At 47.0% G+C, this 20,617-nt stretch overlaps 1 protein-coding gene and 1 long non-coding RNA gene across 2 annotated transcripts; one reads left to right on the forward strand and one right to left on the reverse strand.

The window, feature by feature from the left end:
* Positions 1-7,122: 7,122 nt before the first annotated feature.
* On the reverse strand, positions 7,123-9,857 carry LOC122217034. Its single transcript, XR_006201261.1, has 3 exons — positions 9,676-9,857; positions 8,289-8,458; positions 7,123-7,204 (listed from the first exon to the last, which is right to left on the reverse strand). It is a non-coding gene; the product is annotated as an uncharacterized LOC122217034 (long non-coding RNA).
* Positions 9,858-10,451: 594 nt separating this feature from the next.
* NEUROG2 (neurogenin 2) lies at positions 10,452-12,227 on the forward strand. Its single transcript, XM_042933937.1, has 2 exons — positions 10,452-10,789; positions 11,181-12,227. Exon 2 carries the CDS (start codon positions 11,182-11,184, stop codon positions 11,995-11,997), a length of 816 nt encoding a protein of 271 aa, XP_042789871.1. The 5' UTR covers positions 10,452-10,789; position 11,181; the 3' UTR covers positions 11,998-12,227.
* Positions 12,228-20,617: the final 8,390 nt, after the last annotated feature.

Raw genomic sequence — 20,617 nt, forward strand, 5'->3', positions numbered from 1 at the left:
TTCAAATGAGATTAGGGAGATGTGTAAAATGTGGGAAACAGTGCAAAATTTTGTATAAAAAAAGCACCACCAGAATAAGGCTGTAGCAGTGTGAGTGGTGAATCTGTTTAACGACAATGCAATGTCACATTTCGGCAAAATCCTCAACAGGAGGCAAAAGCAAATGTCCTTGGATAGGTTCCTTATTAAAGCTGCACAAAAAGAAAAAGATTCCACTTTGCCAAAAGATAGCAGTGATTCCATTAGTGATAGTGAAAGTCGTCCTACACAATAACCCTTCTGTCTCTGTCTCCTTCACACCAGCCACAAAGGTTTTCAAAGATAAGTACAGGTTAATTTGTGTATTTTTCTTTATATTTTGCATTTTAAAAATTATTTGGTATTATATTACAGTATTGTAATCATTTTTTATATGAATATTTTTGGGTTGTGGAATGAATCATCTGAGTTTCCATTATTTCTTACGGGGAAATTCACTTTGATACACAAGTGCTTCGGATTACAAGCGTGTTTCCTGAACGACTTATGATGACAAACCAAGGTTTTACTGTATTTTAATAAGACACTACTCCTTGGTTAGCTTATTTTGAACAAAAGAATTGTTTCCAAGCATCACCATGGGGGTAGGTAAGCACTGTTTATGCCTATTTTGTGAGACACTGTGCCAAAGGAATATTCGGAGAGAAAACCAAATACCATGTGATTTTTCGGGAGCAGCCAGCCATTTATTCTCAGGAACAATGCACTTCGTCATAAAACAACTTCCTTTAAGCCTTCCAATGACTTGTTTTCTGAGAAACTGTTGATCTCAAATCCAATGTAGCCCAAATAATTTGAAGTATAAGGATAAAAGGTGATCAGATTCATGCAAAAAATAAACTGTATTTTCCTCCAATTTTTAGGGGCATATTAGATTCAGTGCAGCTGGGAAATTTAAAAAAGTTTTCTTTTTCAGAAATTTCTTAACAGACATTTACCATAAAAAAACTTTAGAAAATATCTCTTGATTTTTCTGCTTAATACTGTGAAATTATTCTTTTCCTTTCACCAAGAGAAAATGAACTCTCAAATCCTCAAAAATAAAAAAACCTTGGAGAAAAAGAGAATTTGCTGAGAAGAATGCCATTATCCTCTGGCAAATCCTTTCCTTTCTCTTATTCTCAGTCCTGCTGCCTCATACACAGACAATAACACAACATAGTTTCAGTGTGATGATTGGTGCTATAAAAATGCAAAGTTAAATAGAAACCCACAATAGTCTCCTTCAGGGTAAAGATGGCTTCTGTCAATAAAGCCAAAGCCCTAATAGCATCAGAAAGCAAAATTCAGAATTAAACAATTTCTGGATCCTGACTGGTTTTTAAATAGCAGTTTTAAATGCCGTATTTTCAAGCACAGAATGTAAGAGGAGGAAAGTTTTTAATCACTACTAAGAACAGGTCAAGAAGAAGTACATTTAAGGAAGATTAGACACAAAGAATTTTCTGTTAACAAGTGCCATTTAAAAGGGGGATATATTCCTTCGATACATGGTTAAAAAATCTTTCTTTAGATATCCATCAAAACACTATCTGTGATGAGATCTCATCTCTTTGGGAAAATTATATGTGATTTACCCAGAATATAGAAAACAATAGCATCAAGGAGATTTCCTTTCCCTATCCAACCCCAAGAATTGTGATTTACAAAAATATTGAAATTAGCACTGAATGTTTCCTATACAACAATGTTTACACTGTGGTTCAAGAGCAAGTCTTAAATGTTGGTTTTCAAGTTACAGAAGCCAATATCAATCAATATCAATCAACCAAAGATGGATCAATCGATCCATCTATGTGATCCTTAATTTTAACTGTGAAGGAGTTCTATGATCTAACTCACCCCGGTTCAGGCATCTCTGATCTGAAATTTACCCCCAATCTTTGAGAAACACTACAAAAGACAAAGGTGAACCCCAGAAGGTCATTAGCTTTTAAATAATAATGTCTGATTATAAATGTCCCCAAATTTACCTGGCAAACACAAAGAAGAAAATTTCAATTACCACTACCCAATGGCAAAAAAAAAAAAAAAAAAAAAAAAAGCACTATGAATATTTTTCTTTCCAGGATGTATGTGTTTTTATGTCCCTGCAATCTTTCAAGTATACATATTGTCTACAAACTGGAGTCATACTAAGAATTACATCATGATTTTAAAGGTGAAATATCTGCCAAAAATATTTTAAAGTTTGCATGACATTTTGTTATTGTGGTAATACTATAACTTATTATTAGTCAGACTCTACATTGGTAAATATGGTCAAACTTAAAAGAATCACAGGTGAAGTGCTAAAATTGTAAGTCCTTAAGTTATCTTTGACAATTGGGAAAGCCCAATTTGCCTGACAAAGTTAAAGACAAGTACATTCTAGTGGGGAAGAAATGAAAATGGGTAGCAGAAATTGGAATTTGAGCCTCTGAATCCAAGGGATGAAGCTTAAGGCAATTGGCACTGTGTGCCTCATAGCCCCCTCTCCCAACATACATGATATCCAGCTAAAATGTGTATCGAATATCAATTTGGAGGATAAAAACATATACTAGGGGAACCGCAAGCAATCTGAGAAGGAGTCTGGAAAGTGGCTCTTTGTGTGTCAGGAGAAACATTCATCTACACCCTTTATATAATATACAGATATAGTGTATGCTCAATAAGTGCGTATGAAGTCCTTTCAACAGTCTGGAATTCAGGCCTTTTCCTTAGTCTACTGCATCTTGGCGTCACTTCTAGCTGGTGAATAGAGAAATCCTCAAAACAAAAGTCTTGGGGCCTAGGCCCCCTTGTTCTCAAACTTGGCCGCCATCAGAATCGCTGGGGGAGGTGCCTTGTATGTTTACTTCGGCTCCGAGGCGCACACACACTACGGACGCTTTGGAGTCTGATGGTTAGAAGTGGCCGGGTGCCATGCGTTTGTAAAACAAGTCCAGGTGAAGGCACCAGAGGGTACCACCGGAGGAACTGCGAAGTGACGGACAGCCCAAAGTCCTGTTTGCAGCCGGCGGACCCCGGGCCCCACCGTGGTCCGCCCGTAGTCCCGCCAGGGGGCGCCAGGACCTCGCCGCGCGCCCAACTCCCCTGGACCCTCTGCGCTTAACTCTAGGTGTGACCGGAAGGGAGCCTGACCCCGGGGGTGCGGCCGGCGGTAGGGGGCGCCTCTTCCAAACCCATCAGCCGCTCGCGTTCCCTCGGATGTAGCCCTCGCGTGAGATCTTGTTTTGTGTTTTGTTTTAAAAGCCTTCTCCGTCCCGGTACTGCTTGAAGGCGTAAATGAGAGACGGTGGGAGGGGTGGGAGGGGGAAACGGAGAAAAGAGGCGCTGGGGGACTGAATGCCTTCTTTAAATTACTGCTGACACCTCGGTTCCAGGCCCCTAAAATCTCAATCAACAATCCATTAGAACTCAACAGGAGTAAAACGAAATCCTCGTTTAAGTGTATTTATCCGATCTCCTTTCTCTCTTTCAAATGCAAAATCCATTTCAGCATATGCCCCCTTCTTTCTCTGGCCTTTCTCTCAAGACTGGCAGCCCATACCACTCTTGTAAATATGAAAGATGCTAATCATATGACATATCACGTCTCCGTCGGAGCCGGAATAAAGCCTTCAGATTTGGGATCATTGCCTCCAGACAACAGCTTCATCAGCCGGAAAGTTGGTTTTTTTCTCCTTTCCTTCAACTCTCAATCCCTTCTTTGTCTGGAGGAAAATGCAGCCGACTCGAGCCACCCAGGCCATATGGTTCACTCTGTATTTTCTTAGTTGAATTCTGTATTGTTTCTGTGACTTGCGAAGTTTTTTTGGAAATGCGTATAAAGACATAGACGAGCTACTTGTGCAGGGAGCGCTGCCCGGGCGCGCCGCGGCCGCCCCCTCCCGGCCTGGAGACCCGGCCGTCGCCGCTCCGCGGAGTGCGGTGTCAGCGATGGCATTAGCACACTGACGTGACCAACCACCGAGCCGGCCGCAGCTGTCTGGTTCGCTCGAGGTGCGTACTCTGCGCCTTGCACGGCGCCTGGCACACAGTAGGCGCTCGAGGAGACTCGGGGGCAATGAAAGAATGAATACATCAGCGACAAGGGTCGACCCGGAATGTTTTGGGTTCTAAAATGTACTTTGGGTCTCTCAAAAGAAAACGTAGTCTCGCTCTCTCTTGACGCTAGTAACACTGTCTTATCGTCCACACAACACACGTTTTCCTGATTTCTGCAACTCTCTCTCTTTTCTTGCCTACTTATTTGAATGCAAGCTTTATGGGAGTAGAAATCGTGTCTGTCTTGCGCGTCGCATTGTTCCCAGGGGTTGGTACAGTGCTTGGCACACATAGGGTACTCATTAAGTGTATTTTGAACGTAGGAAGGAGGGATGATTGAATGAATGAGTTAAAGCGGTAAACGGATCCTCCTATTCCCCAAAGATACGATTAAAGAAACTTCTCTCCTAAAGATTCGAATTTATTTAGTGCAATCTCACCCTTTTCAAAAATCTGTATCAGCAACAATGAAAAATACATTTATCTCCAGAAGAGAATTCGGTGTTTGGGGGGTTCTGTTTTTTTCTTTAGTGGGGAAAGCAGAGGGGAAAATCAGCTTTCAGATCTTTATCCATCGCTCTGAATAAGTTTTGTGTTTTCCAGGTTCGGTACTGTCCGGGCGAGGGAGCAGGCTGCCAAATTTCCTTTCTCTCAGTCTAACTCCTTATACAAACCCAAAGGGCCCTTTCACCAAATCATTAAATTCTACAGAGGTGGTCAAGCTCGCACTGCTTTTCATGAAACGGAGAAAGAAAAGGGTCCTTGAAGTTTAGAAGATGCCCAAGGAAAACTCCTTGAATGACATCAAAAGAATGAGTTTCCATAGCTGTTGAAGCACGAGGGCCGTGTATCCGCACAAAGGGGGACCGGGGCACCGGGACGGGCCCAACGCTCTGTCCCAGGACAATTGGGTCACTGAAATAGGGAATTAATTACCATTGGAGAGTGGGCAGCCCATTCACCACTGGCTGAGTTTTATTAAACGCCAATATAAATAACAAAACAACTCTTGTGGCTGCACTATTCCTACACGCCAAAGGAAGGATTATGCTGGGGATTAACATCTTAAAGTCTATGAGACTTTCTGACTCAAGGCTCGGAGCTGGTAATCGTGTTTGTCTCCTGGTTCAGCGATTAGTGCTCTCTTTCTTGCACTTTCCCCTGGATAGCCAATGTCCCTTTTTGCAGGCACGGAGGGTTAGGGTGGGGGAGCCTTCTTTCACTAGTGGGCCCCCAGGTCCCCATTCACGCGCCGGCTGTTCTTTTCCTCTTACCTGAAGAAAACAATCAGAAAGCTGGCGTGGATTGGCAAAATCTTCTAACAGGGATTTCTTTCCTTCTTGGGAAAGCAAAGGGGCACTTGGGTCTTTTAAGGAGTGAGGAGAAGCCTGTAGGGCACTGCCTTTCCAGAGCTGATGGGGACAGGGTTAGGGTCCGGGCGGAAGAAAGGGAGCCTCCCCTCGCTTGCCGGGCAGATCTCGCCGCCTTCAAGACGACCTCGTGCGTCAAGATGGGTTCCCTGAATATTTGGCTTGAGGGACCAAAGCACTTTGTGCGGGCTTGGAGCGAGGATCTCGGGAATGGGGCTCCGACAGGGAGTAGGGTGGGGTCGGGTGGGGAGATGGTCTACCCTTCCCTGGATCTCCTCCCGTCGATTTCTCCGCGACTACCAGTTTATGGAAGAGGGGGGCGGGGGCGCTGGCGCGGTGAAGCTCCTAGCTTGCACCTCTCCAGTACGAGGGTGATGCCCAGTCCTCCCCGGACAGGATCCGAGGGGAAAGCCGGGGAAGACTGGGAAATCCATGCAGGGGTCCAGGACGAAAGTGGGGCGTGATTTCACATAGTTTTGTTTTTTCTTTTTTTTTCCCCTGTGGGCTTCCTTGGCTCCCCGGAAGGGGACCGCCAATATACCCGAGCTCACACTAGCTGCCAGCGCTTGTCGTCACAAATAACGAACTCTGGCAGCGCGAGGAGTCCTCGGCGAGGAAAGCTAACCTTTTCCAGCCCGGCCTCCCCGGCCCTGGAAACGGCGTTTGCAGCCCCCAGTGAAGAACTAACCATTTTCAGGATTGGCTAACTTTTTCTCTCCATCTTTACGCCTTTCTCAACGCTCCCTCGGGGGATTAGGACATTAGGCTATAAAATCCCTTTGGCAGGCACGGCACCCTATCCTTTTAGCAGGGTGTAGATGCTCCCTCTCCTTGCAGGCAGGGTGGTTTACTGGGAATTGGGGGACAGGCTCGCTGGGCAGGCAAATTTTTCCTCCTGCACTCTGGGAAAAGAGCCCTCCCTCGCGGCCTCCCCGCCCACCCTCACCCCCGCATTCACCTGCAGCAGCGTGAGTTTGGGGAGGAGACCATTTGCCCTCTTTGGCCACTTGTGAGGTCGAAGTGTGGATGGGATGTAGCCTATGGCCCCACAGCAACACCTACCCTAAACTTTAGGGCTTTTGGGTCGCCTCAAAGTTCAAGCTTCTTAGAGGCAACAAAGACTTTCTAAAGATCTCCACCCTCTCACCCCTCCCCTTACTTCACTTTTCTCTCCCTACACGATTCGACCCCCTTTCTTTCGAAGGCTTAGGGACGAGTTTAAATCATTGTGCTCCCATCTCTTGATAACTGCCTGCTTTGAGCTTTTGTTCTCTTAAAGTAGGATTGCACACTGAAAGAAGGGCTGAAGATGAACAGTTTGACCCTTCAGGACAGTTCACGCAGTGGACAGGAGCGGCCCTCGGTCACCGTCCTCACTGATGCTATTCACGCGCTCCCCTCCCCCTTCGCATAACATTTCAGCCTCGTTTCATCTGGACAATCTTTTAGACCACACAAGTGCCTCTTGAATTTATTTAAGTTAAAAGAGTGCTAGAAGAGTCCAGCTAAGGATATTTGGCGTCGGTCACGTCTTCGCACATCTGAGTACAAATTAAAATTTCTTTCTTTCAGCAAAACTGAGCAAAATGCTGAACAAAAAGAATTCTGCAACTGAGTGTGAATGGTTGGTTTCTGGACTTTCACTAGTGTTGTTAGACTGTTCTTGGAGTTGTTTCTTTTCTTTTCTTTTTAAAAATAATATTCTTCATAGTGGGAAATATTTCCAGAAGTGCTCTGTTACTGAGTGACGATTCTCTTGAAAGCTATAACACAAACATACAACCAAAATTCTTAGAATTCCAAGATGATATAAAGGGTGATTTTTAAAAACTCTGTACTTTGCACAGTAATCTAAGATACACCACTGCATACACCCAAAGAAGCCCTTATTTTAAAGATAAAATTCTATGAACTCCATGATATCCTTATATTTATAAAGATTAGAAGCTGATTTACGTCTATGTTTGAAACCTTAAGTTTCTCCGCAGAATTTTCCCTTTTGAAGGAAATTTCTGGAATCCAAAATGTGCAGTTTACCCTCATGATATTTTATCTTTACTAAATATCTGCACAGAACATGCTTAAATATGTATTATTAACTTCTTACGGTGTAGAAAGTTTGGATTTTGACAAGAGAAAGCATGCACCCCTTCGGTGCATCATAAAAACATAAAACCTGGGAGAACATAAAAGCTGGGAAGTCAGACACCCAAATGCTGTTAACAATCAACTAAAGAAATCCATTGTGTGTTTCACTAGCACTAAGCATTAGACCCAGTTTGATCTCTGTGTAGAGTTATACAAGATTTACCAGATTTTCCTTTAAGCTTCTTAACTGGATTCTGATTCTGTTCTTCACCCAAATATATTTTATCGTATCGACCCAGCACTTTCTAGCCAAACCAAAATTTTACAACAACCTGTCCAAAGGGTACGTTTCTACTGATACCGAGATAAACCTTCCTTTGCTTTCTGTTACATTAACCAGTTGGCTTGTCATTCTTTGCGGGCAACTCCTACATGAGATGTATCTATCTAAAGACTGACACTCCGTGCGTGGTTCCTCCCATCATCCCAGTATTTCTTTTTAGCAGTCTTTGATCGTTTCCTCAGAACCCAGCATTCTCATCCTCTGTTTCACTCAAATTAACACAAAAATCTTGCATCCACTGCAGTGTTCCTGTGTTCCTTCAATCTTGACCTGCTAGCCATGACTTTGAAGGCTTTCTTTTAGAGGGACTGCGAAGAGTATTCACTTGTTTGGTATCAGTGAGCATCACCTGCAAAATAATGTTAAGATATACATGCAACCATAGTAAAGCACTTCTGGTAACTTTTACTACTGACCTATCTTCTGCTTGATCAAACTCTTTTATGAAGTTCTGATTCTGTAGGCTCATGATCCAGAATCAGAGACCCGAAGAAGTGTGAGAGAGGCAGATGCTGTATTCTGGAGACTGAAAGTGTCTTTCTTCTTTATAAATGTTTGCACTGCTAACACATGAAATCAAGCTGTTCTGAAAAGATTGAGGGGGCATCTGGAGAAATAATGGTTTTAAGCGTAGGGAACTTGCTTTCCAAGGGGAAGAGAGGCGAAACACAAATATCAATGAGCAAAGTGAAAATTGTGGCAGTTTTCAAATCATTTCAAGACAGAAGGGAGTCTGGAGGTTGGAGGGCTGCAGTGGGCAAAAGTCTCTTTCACGGGATTCTAATTTTCATTTTCTTTACTTTGCACCTTCCAATTCTGCTGTTACTCCATGCAGAAAACATAAAACAAATTGAAACCATGCCAAAACACTAACAACCGCTTTCATCATGCCCTTCTCTGAAATAAATTTGTTTCCAATTCCCACAACCTGAGTGACACAGAGACCTGCAGACAAGAATCTTTTCTCTCTTGTCACTTTTCAACTTCCACCGTTCCAAATACGCCTTGCTTAAACTGAATTTGCAAAAGGGAACTCAAGGGACTCCTCTCCTATCTACCGCAGTCCAGATTCTTGTCAGCTACTCTGGCACGGTCTAACGCTCCATCCGGCACACACACTTCTAGGGACTCTGGTTCGGTCTCTAAGAAAAGTCAGTCAAGGCGACAAGAGGGTGGGCGTGAGCGTGGGGGAGGAGGAGAGAGGGCGGGCTGACGAGCAATTCAGAACAAGTTCCCTCCGAAGTCCAGTAGCCCTCGGCTCTATTTTTCCGTTGAAAAGCGCCGAGTATCGGGAGGACGGGCCCCTTGTCCCTACAACGCCCCCCAGCGCGGAGCAGAGGTCACGGAAATGTCAGCTCAGCCCAGGCGCTCACAGGCGCTGCAGGTCGGCCGCTCCTCCCACTCCGCTGGCTGCCACCCTTGCAAGGAAGCCACCTTGTTGTCTGGCTCTGCCGTAAAGCGGGGTTAAACCCCAAAACAAAACAAACAAAACAAAGCAAACGAACAGACAGAACCTGTGTCGGTTCCCGGAGACTCCGTTTGTCACCGGCAAAATGAGGAGGGTTTTTAGCTTTAACCTGTGAGTGCGTTTATTCTCACATCCTCTAAAAGCCCATCTACCGCTCCCGCACTGGATCTCCCCTTCTAGGAGACGCCTCGATGAATCTTCCAACGTCCTCTTCCTTCACCCTTCTACGCCATTCTCTCTGGAACCTAAACACGTTTGCCCACCATGTGCCCACAACTCGCCACCCACACCCCACTCCTCCCGTGACCAAATGAGTGCGTTTTAAAACAATTTACTATTTGGTACAGCTCCTAAGAGGCTTTGCCAAGAGACGCCGGGTAGCACCAGAGGGTTGCTGCTTTCCCCGAGATTCTGACCCCCATTAACTAATTCCTCGGAGCTCAACGTCCGGGAGCTGAGAGGCCGGGCAGCGCCTGGTGCGGTGCGCGAGCGCGCGCCGGAGCTGGGGGTGGGGTGCGGCCGCAAGGACGGGGGCGGGGGGAGGTAGCCTCCGTCTCCCCAACGGCCCCCGGCGCCCCGGCCCCTAATGAGCTGCTGAAAGGGAGCGGGCTCCGGTGCGCGTGGCTCGCAGGCCTCCCGGAGTCCGGGGCGCCCTGATTGGCCAGCTGCGCCTCGCGACCTCCATTCATTAATAAATTAGCGGCACGCTCCAGCCGAGCGCGAGCCACCAATCACAATGGGCAGCGGCGGCGACAACAGCCGCAGCTTGAGCTGAAGCTGCCACCGCGGCTTCAGCCGCTCCGACCGCAGCCTCGAGCTCCAACAGGAGCTTTAGAACCATTTTATGCTGATTAGATAAAGGGGGAAAAGAGAGGCGGGGGGCGATGGGAGGAGGAGGATGGATGGCAGGGCCAGGGAGGGGGGAAGTGGGTGAAGAAAGAGAAAGAAATGAATGATGATAATGCAATGAAAAGAATAAGCCGGGGGAGGGAAAAGCGGGGGAGAAGGGGGGCCTGCACAGGGGGGAGGAGGAGGCGGCGGCAGGGGTTGGGGGGGAGGTGGGGGCCCCGGGGGCAGATCTGATTGTTTTCTTGGTGGTATATAAGGGGTTTTAAGGAGAGTCGTGTGCCAGACACGCAGCCACTGAACCACAAGCAGCTTCGCTTTAACTGGAGTGCCCGGGAGTCGCGTGCCAGGAGCTGCACGGCCGAGGACTGACTGACAGACAGACACGCACCACCACCACAACACACGAGACCCGGGCGGATCGCCGCGGCCTCCGGGGCTCTTGGCAAACTCGCCAGTCGGAGAGGTCCCCCGCGGAGCCGCGCCAGATCCGCCGCTTTCACGCTAAGAGAAGGACGCAGCGCTGCGCTCCCGGCAGCGCGGAGAATCGCAGCACACGCCAAAGTAATAGCTTCGCCGAGACGCGCTGAGGGAGCGAACTACGTAAGTATCCGCCGGTGTCTTCCAACTTGGAAGGGTGTTTCCGGCACTCTTTTCCGGCACTCTGTTCCACCAAGTCCGAGCACCCTTTGCAGGCACAGAATCTTTGTCCCAGGGGCTGCTGTCTCTTTCCGGGCGGGAACACAGCCGCGAGGTCGACCAGCCGAGGGCGGGACCCTGTTGGCTGGCAGCGGGGACACAACGAGGGGCTCTCCTGAGCTTGGAGAGCACTGGCGGGGTCTCTTCCCTAACTACGTTCCTCCTTGGTGCCGCCCTTCCGAACCAGTCCTCGTGGGTGCGCGCAGGAGTACTTCCCGCTGGCACCAAGAACGTGCCTCTGCTCCTGTATTTACATCTCGTTTGGTTCTTTCTTCCTCCCCGCTCTCCCCGGTAGGATGTTTGTCAAATCCGAGACCTTGGAGTTGAAGGAGGAAGAGGACGTGCTGGTCCTGCTCGGCTCGGCCTCCCCCGCCTCGGCTGCCCTCACCCCACTGTCGTCCAGCGCCGACGAGGAGGAAGAGGAGGAGCTGGGCGCGTCGGGAGGGGCGCGACGGCAGCTTGGGGCCGAGGCCGGGCCCGGGGGGCTGGGCGGCCCGTCGGCCGGAGCTGAGGGCTGCCGGCCAGCGCGGCTGCTGGGTCTGGTGCATGAATGCAAGCGGCGCCCCTCCAGGGCGCGGGCCGTTTCCCGCGGCGCCAAGACAGCCGAGACCGTGCAGCGCATCAAGAAGACCCGTAGACTGAAGGCCAACAACCGTGAGCGCAACCGCATGCACAACCTCAATGCGGCGCTGGACGCGTTGCGCGAGGTACTCCCCACGTTCCCGGAGGACGCCAAGCTTACCAAGATCGAGACCCTGCGCTTTGCCCACAATTATATCTGGGCGCTTACCGAGACCCTTCGCCTGGCGGACCACTGCGGGGGTGGCGGCGGAGGCCTGCCGGGGGCGCTCTTTTCCGAGACCGTGTTGCTGAGTCCGGGAAGCGCTAGCGCCTCCCTGAGCAGCGGAGACAGTCCGTCGCCTGCCTCCACCTGGAGCTGCACCAACAGCCCGGCGCCGTCCTCCTCGGCGTCTTCCAACTCCACCTCCCCCTACAGCTGCACTTTATCTCCTGCCAGCCCGGCTGGTTCTGACATGGACTATTGGCAGCCCCCACCTCCCGACAAGCACCGCTACGCACCTCACCTCCCCATAGTCAGGGACTGTATCTAGAACTGCCATCCTTGCTACCCGCGCCAGGCCTTAGTGGGTTCCCTTTCCTGTCCTGGACCAAGCCCTCCCACCCCTCTCCTGTCCCCACTTCTATGCCCTGGAAACCATCTCATTTCGCAGGGCAGATGTAGCCGTTCTGACTCCTGGGTTGTTTGCTGCATTCCTTGGCCAAGGGTTTCCTTCCGTCAGACGGTCTCTAATTTATTGAAGGTGTGATGGAGCTTATTGTCAAAGAGGATGGTAGAGTTGGGGGGGGGGGGGAGGGCGTTTCTTAAGGCTAAAAAGATGCTGGGAAGCAAAGAAGGTGGCCAGTCTAAAGAGTTTGCAGAGTGGACTGACGCTCCTCCCCCTCTCTGTAACACCAGAGGGACCCAGCGCAGTGCGTGTGAATCTCCCAGGGGGAATGCAACTGGTTCCTCTGATCTCTTCACCTTTGCTTCTACATAGAGATGTTAATGTCGAGTAGAAAGAAATGTATCTTAGCATCTGAATGATTTTACCGGTAATAATATTATCCACAGATTTGCAATGGCTGGCATCTGCTTTATTCCCATTGCTGTCTGCGGGCTGTGGGAATTTCACCTGTCAAACCAAACTTTCCCTCTCTGATGTGCACTTTGTTCTGTTTCCCAGATTCGTCACAATGCCTATTGTCCCGTCCTTCTCTTTCCTTTTTCTTCTCCATTTTGCCATCTGTCTCTTATGATTTATAAGGGGGAAAAAAGTTGTTTTGTTAGAGGGCCAGGTTAGAAGTCATTGTATAATTTGTAGGCTTTGTAATGATTGAATGCAAGCGTGGAAATTTAGGCTGAACTCTCTATCAAAAGGAAAAATGTGGAGGAAAAGGGAAAAATCAGGAGGGAGGATTGCTTCATGCATTATTTATCTCGACCTTTTAGGGGAGAAGGAACTCCCCCAGTCTTTCAAGAGATTAAAAATAAATCAACAGACTGAAAACCTAAGCAGACACGGAGCATTATCAGGATCAGCCACACACGTGTTCCCTTCTATTTATTATAAAGAAATTTTTCATGGGAAAAGTATGTATTTTTTGTATATTCTACAGAGTTTATTCTAGTATGTATTTACATCTTGAACAAAAAAATTGTTCTTGTGATTAAACTATAAATAAAATATATAATTTTCATAATTTCTGTGTGTTGTAACTTTTGCCTGCTTATGTGGTTTTTAGAAGAATGTGTTGTGTCTTTGTGAAATTCTCCTTATAGCAAACTGAGTAGAGTCCTTGTATTTTTCATCAGGGTTTGTGTGAGGAATTTCACTGACATATAAGGTCTAAGAAATCACAAGAAGCTGAATCATATTTGAGACACTAACATGGACATCAGAGTGTTGCTCTGCATACAACCAAAATTTGATTTTTAAGAAATCAATTTCTGAGCATACGAGATCAGTAAAAAAGGGGTGGGGTGGGGATTAAAAGATAATTAAATCACGGTAAGTTCCAAAGTTCAGAAACCTTGATTTAAAAAGAGATAGTGAAGTTGAAATTTCTTGTTAGAATGTGTAAAAATATGGTGCCTACACTTTGAGTCTCAATTATTATCTGTAAATTGTAGGAATTAGACAATGACTTCTAAGCAAGGCCCCCTTCCAGTTCTAGCATTTGTATTGTATTTATAATTCATTATCAGAAGCTGATTTTGTATTAGCTGCTTTAACAAGCTTGTTGGTTTGAAAAGCAAACTCCTGGAGAAAAAAATACTCAGAGTGAGCTGGGATAAAACTGTATCTAAGGGAAATAGCTCAGCTTTCATTTTTTGTTAGAATAATTACATAGCCAAAACTTCTTCAAAGAGAAAGCAAAAATGGTTTCCTAATCTCCAAAGCACAAAACTCTATAACTTGCACTTCAATCTCCAAAGCAGAAATGAATAGCACCATGGGTCAAAGATGACCAAGTGGGATGAGCACTGGGTGTTGTATGGAAACCAATTTGACAATAAATTATTAAAAAAAAAAAAAAAAAAGATGACCAAGTGAAGTTTGACCCCATTCTAGATTTAAGCCCCTTCCTTGGGGGGAGGGTGTCCACTGGACTACACAAGCTTTAAAAAAATCACCTTAGCGGGGCGCCTGGGTGGCGCAGTCGGTTGAGCGTCCGACTTCAGCCAGGTCACGATCTCGCGGTCCGTGAGTTCGAGCCCCTGGGCTGATGGCTCCGAGCCTGGAGCCTGTTTCAGATTCTGTGTCTCCCTCTCTCTCTGCCCCTCCCCCGTTCATGCTCTGTCTCTCTCTGTCCCAAAAATAAATAAAAAACGTTGAAAAAAAAATAAAAAAAAAATCACCTTAGCAAAGAAATGGTCATTCGTGCCCAACTCCCCCACCGCCCATGAACTTCATATCTGCTTCTGGTTTGGGTTAAATCCTCCAGTCCTCTGCTTCAAGCAACAATAATTTCTCCTGAGATATCTATCTGAAATGACTCCTCCTGTCTATCCATATGGAAAATATTAAGTGTTTAATATCTTAATGACTCCATTTTTTATCAAAGGAAGAATCGAGCCAGGGTTTTGCTTTGTTTTCATAGCTGGACATAACAGAGACCTGTTGGAATACCTTTCTATTTTCAAGCCTGTTATTCCTAGGCACTCTTGATTATCTGATATGAGAAAAAAGTGCCATACCTCATATTTACATTTGTCATTCTAATGTTTAAGAAGCTAAACAATTGTAAGCAAAACAATTGTAGTATGTATGGGCGTTTTAAAATGTCAGTGTTAGTGCCAAATAATTGTTCTCATCATGACGCGGCTTATGTTGATACAAGATGCTGCTTTCAGAAATTTGCCAAAGAAACAGTTCATGGCACAGGTCTGTGGAGGCAAACTCTCAGGTGCAGTTACTCTCCCAAGACTAGGGGAAACCTCCTCAGTTGGTGAGGTGACCCCATAAACAGGTGACACTCATTGTTTACTTGGAGAGTCATGGTCAGATGGTCCAGTAATCACAGCTTTGAGTAAGAGTAATACAGCGAACGACTAGACCCGCTACTTTGCTCAGCTTAGCAGCCACCTCCACACGGCACCAGAGAGACCTGTTTAGCTGGAGCTTGTCGGTCCCCATAGACGTCAGTGGTCACACATGGCCAGAATTCCATCCACCATTTGTGATCTACACTCAGGCTTTCCCTTCCCCATGTAGAGCAGACCTTATTTTACACTAAATTGGTGCAATTATTTTTTATGGCGTCCAATCTCTCTTAGTGCATAAGAATGATGTTCTTTCTGCCTCACTTCGCGCTGGAAGTTCTCCTCCCTAACCTACAGCAACTTCCACAGCGCGTGGGCTGAGGCCCCACGGTCCTTTCCTTGCCTCTGTAGGAATGAGAATTACACGGTTGAAGCCGCTGCTTCTGCAGTAGCGAGTGTAGTCGCTCTTCCAGTTTCTCCATTTCCTCCTCACGCTTTGACCACACCATGAAGAGCTGGTCTGTCTACACCGAGAGGGCTCGTGGGCCGCCGAGCGGCCATTCTTTTCTGGCAGCTATCTGATGGCATACATTTCAAACTAGGCCAAGGCGATGTTCTTCCGATGCCAGTCCCGCACCAGCAGAGTTGCTAGATCTTTCCAGCGCGCCAGCCCGTGAGCTGCGCGTGTTTACCTAATGGCTGAGAGGTGTGAAGCCTGGTTCTGTCCTCTTTGGAAACGTGGCTTCGACGCCGTCAGGTTTCCGGCACAGGTTATATTTATTTGTTCTGAACTGCCCAGGACTTGTTAACAGCCTTATTATTTCTTCACCAGATTTTAAATAAATCCAGCTGAGGGCCAACAAGGAGGAAAAAAGCAGAGAGGTGGGCTGCCAACTGCTGGGCCCGCCGCGGGACCCCGGCCCAGGCCCAGCCGAGGTTAGAGGTCCCGCCGCTCCTGAGTAGGAGTTGAGCCTTGCAGGCTGAGGCTAGGGCAGACGAAGGCCCAGGGCGGCCTTGGCCCGGAGAGGGCGAGGGGTCGTAGGTCCTTCTCCAAGTTTAGCCCGATTACGCACGAAGGACATCCGGGCCCAAGGCCCACTTTAGCCGCGCACACCCCCGGGTCCTGATGGCAAGGGCTTCTGGCTGCTGCAGGCCAGGGCTGCGGGAGAGGCTGGGAGCTGCGAGTCCCCCACCCGTCTCGCCCTCCGCCTGCCGCCGTTCGTCGGGCGCACCCCCTGCATTGCACAGCCTTGGGCAGGTTCTGACTTCTGGGCACCGACACCTGGAACCCGTTAAAAGCGCCTCCTCCGCGTGCCGGGCCTCCTCACCCCCCGCCCCCCACAATCCCCCGGCGCAGCGCCCCCTCAGTTCTTGGGCTCCCAGGCGAGCTTTGAATGTATTAATTAAATAAAGCAGGCAGCCCTTGAATCGCACCGATGCAGGGCGCTCCCGGGAGCGTGAAAGTCCCGGCCTCCGAATCCGCAAAAGAAAATGTGTGAAAAGAGAATTAGTGAAATTAGGTTAGACCAATAAAACGTGAGGGCTCCAGCACCCCCCTTCCCGCTCCCCCAGCCTGGGGCTAGAAGGGCTATCTGGTCTGATCTATTGTTTCCCTCCCTGGCAGGGGGTTCATTGTGTGATAAATAATTCCCCTTCCATTTTATTCTTAAAAATAAAGGGGGGGGGGTATTTGCATAATCAGTGCTTTGATGTGGCCAGAAATCGGAGGCTTGGTCTCCCCAAGTCTGCTATTGGTAGCGAAGCAACAAAGCTCGGTCCAGATCTTTCACTTCGCTAACAGTGTGTGGGGCAGATTGTCAGAAACGGCAGCGTTAAGCTGCTGCCTCCCTTTTTTAAAAATTCATTTTAATGATTACACTTAAGGAATGTCAAAAAAGGGGTGTGTGTGTGAGTGTGAAAAACGAGGGTTCTCACCCCTCACCCCCTCTCCCTATCCTCTAGGGTTCATTGCTCTGGGCAGTTAGTTTCTTTTCCAAAACCTTTGGGTGTGGATGTGGAGGGAGGGGGGCGGTGCGGCTCGCTAGGGGCCGCCCCACGTGGCACACAGTGGGCACCCGCAAGGTCCGGCCGGGCGGGGAGGAGCGAGAACTGCAGGAGCGGTTCTCCTTGCACCCCCACCCCCACCCCTACCCCCTGGTTTTCTTTTTCCAGTTTGCTTTATTCAGCCTGGATGAGCTCCTCTTACCGAGGAAGATGAAGTGAGTTGCTCTTTAGTGTCCGAGTCGGATCCGGGGGGTCTCCTGGGAACACCACTTGGGGGCAGTTTTAGATGGTCCCCGACCGGAGAGAGGAGCAAAGAAATGCAGTCATCCGGAAAGCAGAACTGGAAAGCCAGTGTGGCCGAAGCTATTATTTTCCTGCAAGGTGGCGTGAGTCGGGAGGATGGAGTGGGAAAGGATCCCGATGGTGTGTGCGCTACAACAAATGACCCCCCCCGCCCTTGGTGCCACGGGCGGAGGAAGAGGGAGGGCGATAGGAGTGCTCCTGTCTGCTTTCGCTCGCACCAGGCTTCTCCAGCCACTCACAGCGCAAAGGGGCAAAGTCAACTTGGATTATCGACCAGGAACACCCAGTGAAAGGCCGGGACTCCCTGAGCACCCGGACAGGGGACAGCTCTGCGCTCCACCCAGCAGATCTCTCATCTTGCGAGAGCGGCTCAGCCTCCTGGGATCAGAGCGCCGGAATCCCTTAGGGTTGGGGGTGGGGAGCTGCAGGCGGGAAGGAAGATCCGCAGGGCTTTCCTCTCCCTCTCTAGCCCCCGCCTCTCACCGAGCGGACTCGGGGCCATTACTCATCAGGTGTTCTAACCAGCTTTGGGATCTCAGAGCTTCAGTGGTGGTTAGCTCATTATCAATTCTCTTTTTACTTATTTTTCCCTTGTACTTGTCAAGGCTGTAACTGTGTCAGCATTAGGTTTTCATGTCAAGTTTCTCACCGTACAAAAGTCGCATTTCTTAAGAAATAAAAGGATTTGGGATCTAAGATTCCTCCCAGTGGAAGCATACTTTTAATTTTGGTTGGACTTTGGGGGCAGTGCTTTTAGATTCCTGTGACCTGGTAGGTACTGTAGTTAATAGTGTATATTGAATTCCAGGGGTGTAAGAAATCTAGTTACAAAAAGTTAAATTTCTTCCAAACGACACATCTCCAGGAGAGGCTGTTTGCACTGTGACTGGCTTTTCAAAGGTTTAGAAACGAGGGCGTATCTTCTCTGATCTTGTTGAATTGCAGGGAGCAGACTGTGCCACCAAGGTCTTTCCACATTCCTCCTTGCTTTCTCATGATACCATCACCACCTCTTTCTCTTCCCTCCAGTGCCTGGACGAGTACCTGGAGATGGTAAACAGCGGCGCCAAGAACCAAAACCTTTCACCTATTTTATTTGATCCAGCAACAATTAAATAAAAGTGCTGAAGTCCATGTAAAATGGAAACAGGAACCTTCAAAATAAGCAGAGGGAAACTCGGGGCTGGTTTCCATGGCAGCAGCTTGCAATAAAGCCTAATTCCTTGTGACAAAGAGGTCATCTTCCTTTTCAAACGTGTTTATGATCCCTTTGTGCATTGTATTTTGGCATAAAAGCTTCTCCGCACCGTCAGGGCTCCACGGGCAGCTCCATGACTCTCAAGGGGGTTTATTGCCTCCTCGGTATAAGAATAGCAGAATGAAGCCAAACTAGTGCCAGTGTGACAAAAGAGTAAGCCCAGAGGCTTGCCATGGCTTGCTTTCTGTAGTACATAAATCTTGGTATGCCTTGAAACAATTAAAAATGAGGGATTCTGAGTATAACTTTAATTTGATTTTGGTTTTTCAAGCTTTTACATCTAACAATACACAACATGCAAACAAATACAAGAAGACTGATTCAATGTGAAGATATAATTTTTTTCCAGCTAATTTTGAAAAAAGAAATCATGTGGGGTTAAGACCTTGAACATATCTTTGAAACTATGTGGAGGAAAGTGTAACCATACCCTTGGATAAGTATGGTATTAATGCATTAATACTTCTTTCATATCACAGTGCCTAGAACACGATCAAACATTAAAAAAAAAAAATTAAGCCCATCTGAACTAGTTTTATTTTCCTTAACTCTCAAAGATTGCCATGGCAGAAACTTGGAAATAGGGAAGTGAAACATCATTTTCCTGGTGGGGCAGGAAAAAGAATCTTGAAAGTCCTGAATTCAAATCCAGTGCTTCTCTTGAATTGGAAGAAAAATGATTTCACCATATCCACATGGCAGGGAGTATGTACACAGGCAAGCCTTTCCCAAGGTCTTGTTGGCATTGGCAAAAGAAGCTCCTGTCCTGTGCAGGAAACTTAAAGAGTCCACCTGACAACATCTTCGGTCTGGGAAGTTCAGAAAGAATGCGGTGAAAAATGAGTTTTCTTTTTTGTGACCAAATCATTTAAAAAGCGTTGAGTTCTCCTCATGTAGAACAGTTCTAGAATCTTAGACTATTCTGCTCTCTCATACTGGGGGGAGTTTTCTAGACTCCCTAGAGTTTTTTCAAAGCAAAACGTTCTAAACTATACAGAGGAAGCTGATCTGATGATTATTCAAAGCCCGTTATTTCATTTCATTCCATCTGACAAAACCCTGCTGCTGGATATTGTGGAGGACGTGCCTAGTCTCCACCAGTATCTGATGTTCTAACCCTATTGGGCATGTTCAGGGCCCTTACCATTGGGTGGGGCCCCATCTCTGGTCTCTATCTTCCTCTTCTCTTGACATGGTGAGGACAAATAGTAAAGCTGGTTGGGCTTTTGAATGGCCATATAAGCAGCAGTGGTCCTCCTGAGTCACCTAAACTTGCAGTGGATGTTGAGTGACAGAGAAAAAACTTGTGAGTTAAAAGCCACTAGGACTTGGTGGTTATATGATTGCATTGTAATAGCCTACTCTGATTAATACGCATGTATATTTGGGAACTACATAACTTACTTGCAGCAAAACAATGTCTTATAGTTGACTAAAACTTGGTAACTAATCTCTGAAAAGCTTGAAGATTCTGTTACAAAAACCATTCTAGTTTTTATTTACAGCCATGCAAAAAAAGCTTTAATGCCTGGAAATCTATAGCCATCCTAAAAGTGATTTTTAAAATCATCTTAGCCATTTTGTAAGCCTAGTAGCTTTAAGTATATTTACATTGTTGTACAAGTAATCCCCATACTTGTGCATTTTGCAAAACTGAAACACTGTACCAATCAAATAACAACTCCTATTTTCCCTACCCTGGAAACCACTATTCTTTCTATGAATTTGCGTATGTTACATACGTTATATAATAAAAGCTGTTTTCATCTTTGAAGCACACGTTATCCCTGTCCCTACTTTTCCCTATCTCATTTTAATAAGATTTAATTTTATTTCTCCACACTGCTGATGTAGAAACGAACATTGTATAAAGTTCTATTGTTTACCACACCTGCTCTTTCTGCTACATTGTGGGAAATAATTATTAATATGGAGCTGTGCTCTCCTTTGTATAGTAGTGACTGATTGAGGGCAATTTTGCAGGGAGGGCACCCATTATCTGGGTACCTGTCCCTCTTGAATGAAGCCACCTATTCTTGAGAGAGCCCTGAAGGTAATTATGTTTTTGCCTCATTCTATCAGAATGTGATTGAAGTGGTTTGATAGGTTCTGGAGATTCATT

The sequence above is a fragment of the Panthera leo genome, chromosome B1, assembly GCF_018350215.1.
Source record: "Panthera leo isolate Ple1 chromosome B1, P.leo_Ple1_pat1.1, whole genome shotgun sequence".
Classification (NCBI taxonomy): domain Eukaryota; kingdom Metazoa; phylum Chordata; class Mammalia; order Carnivora; family Felidae; genus Panthera; species Panthera leo.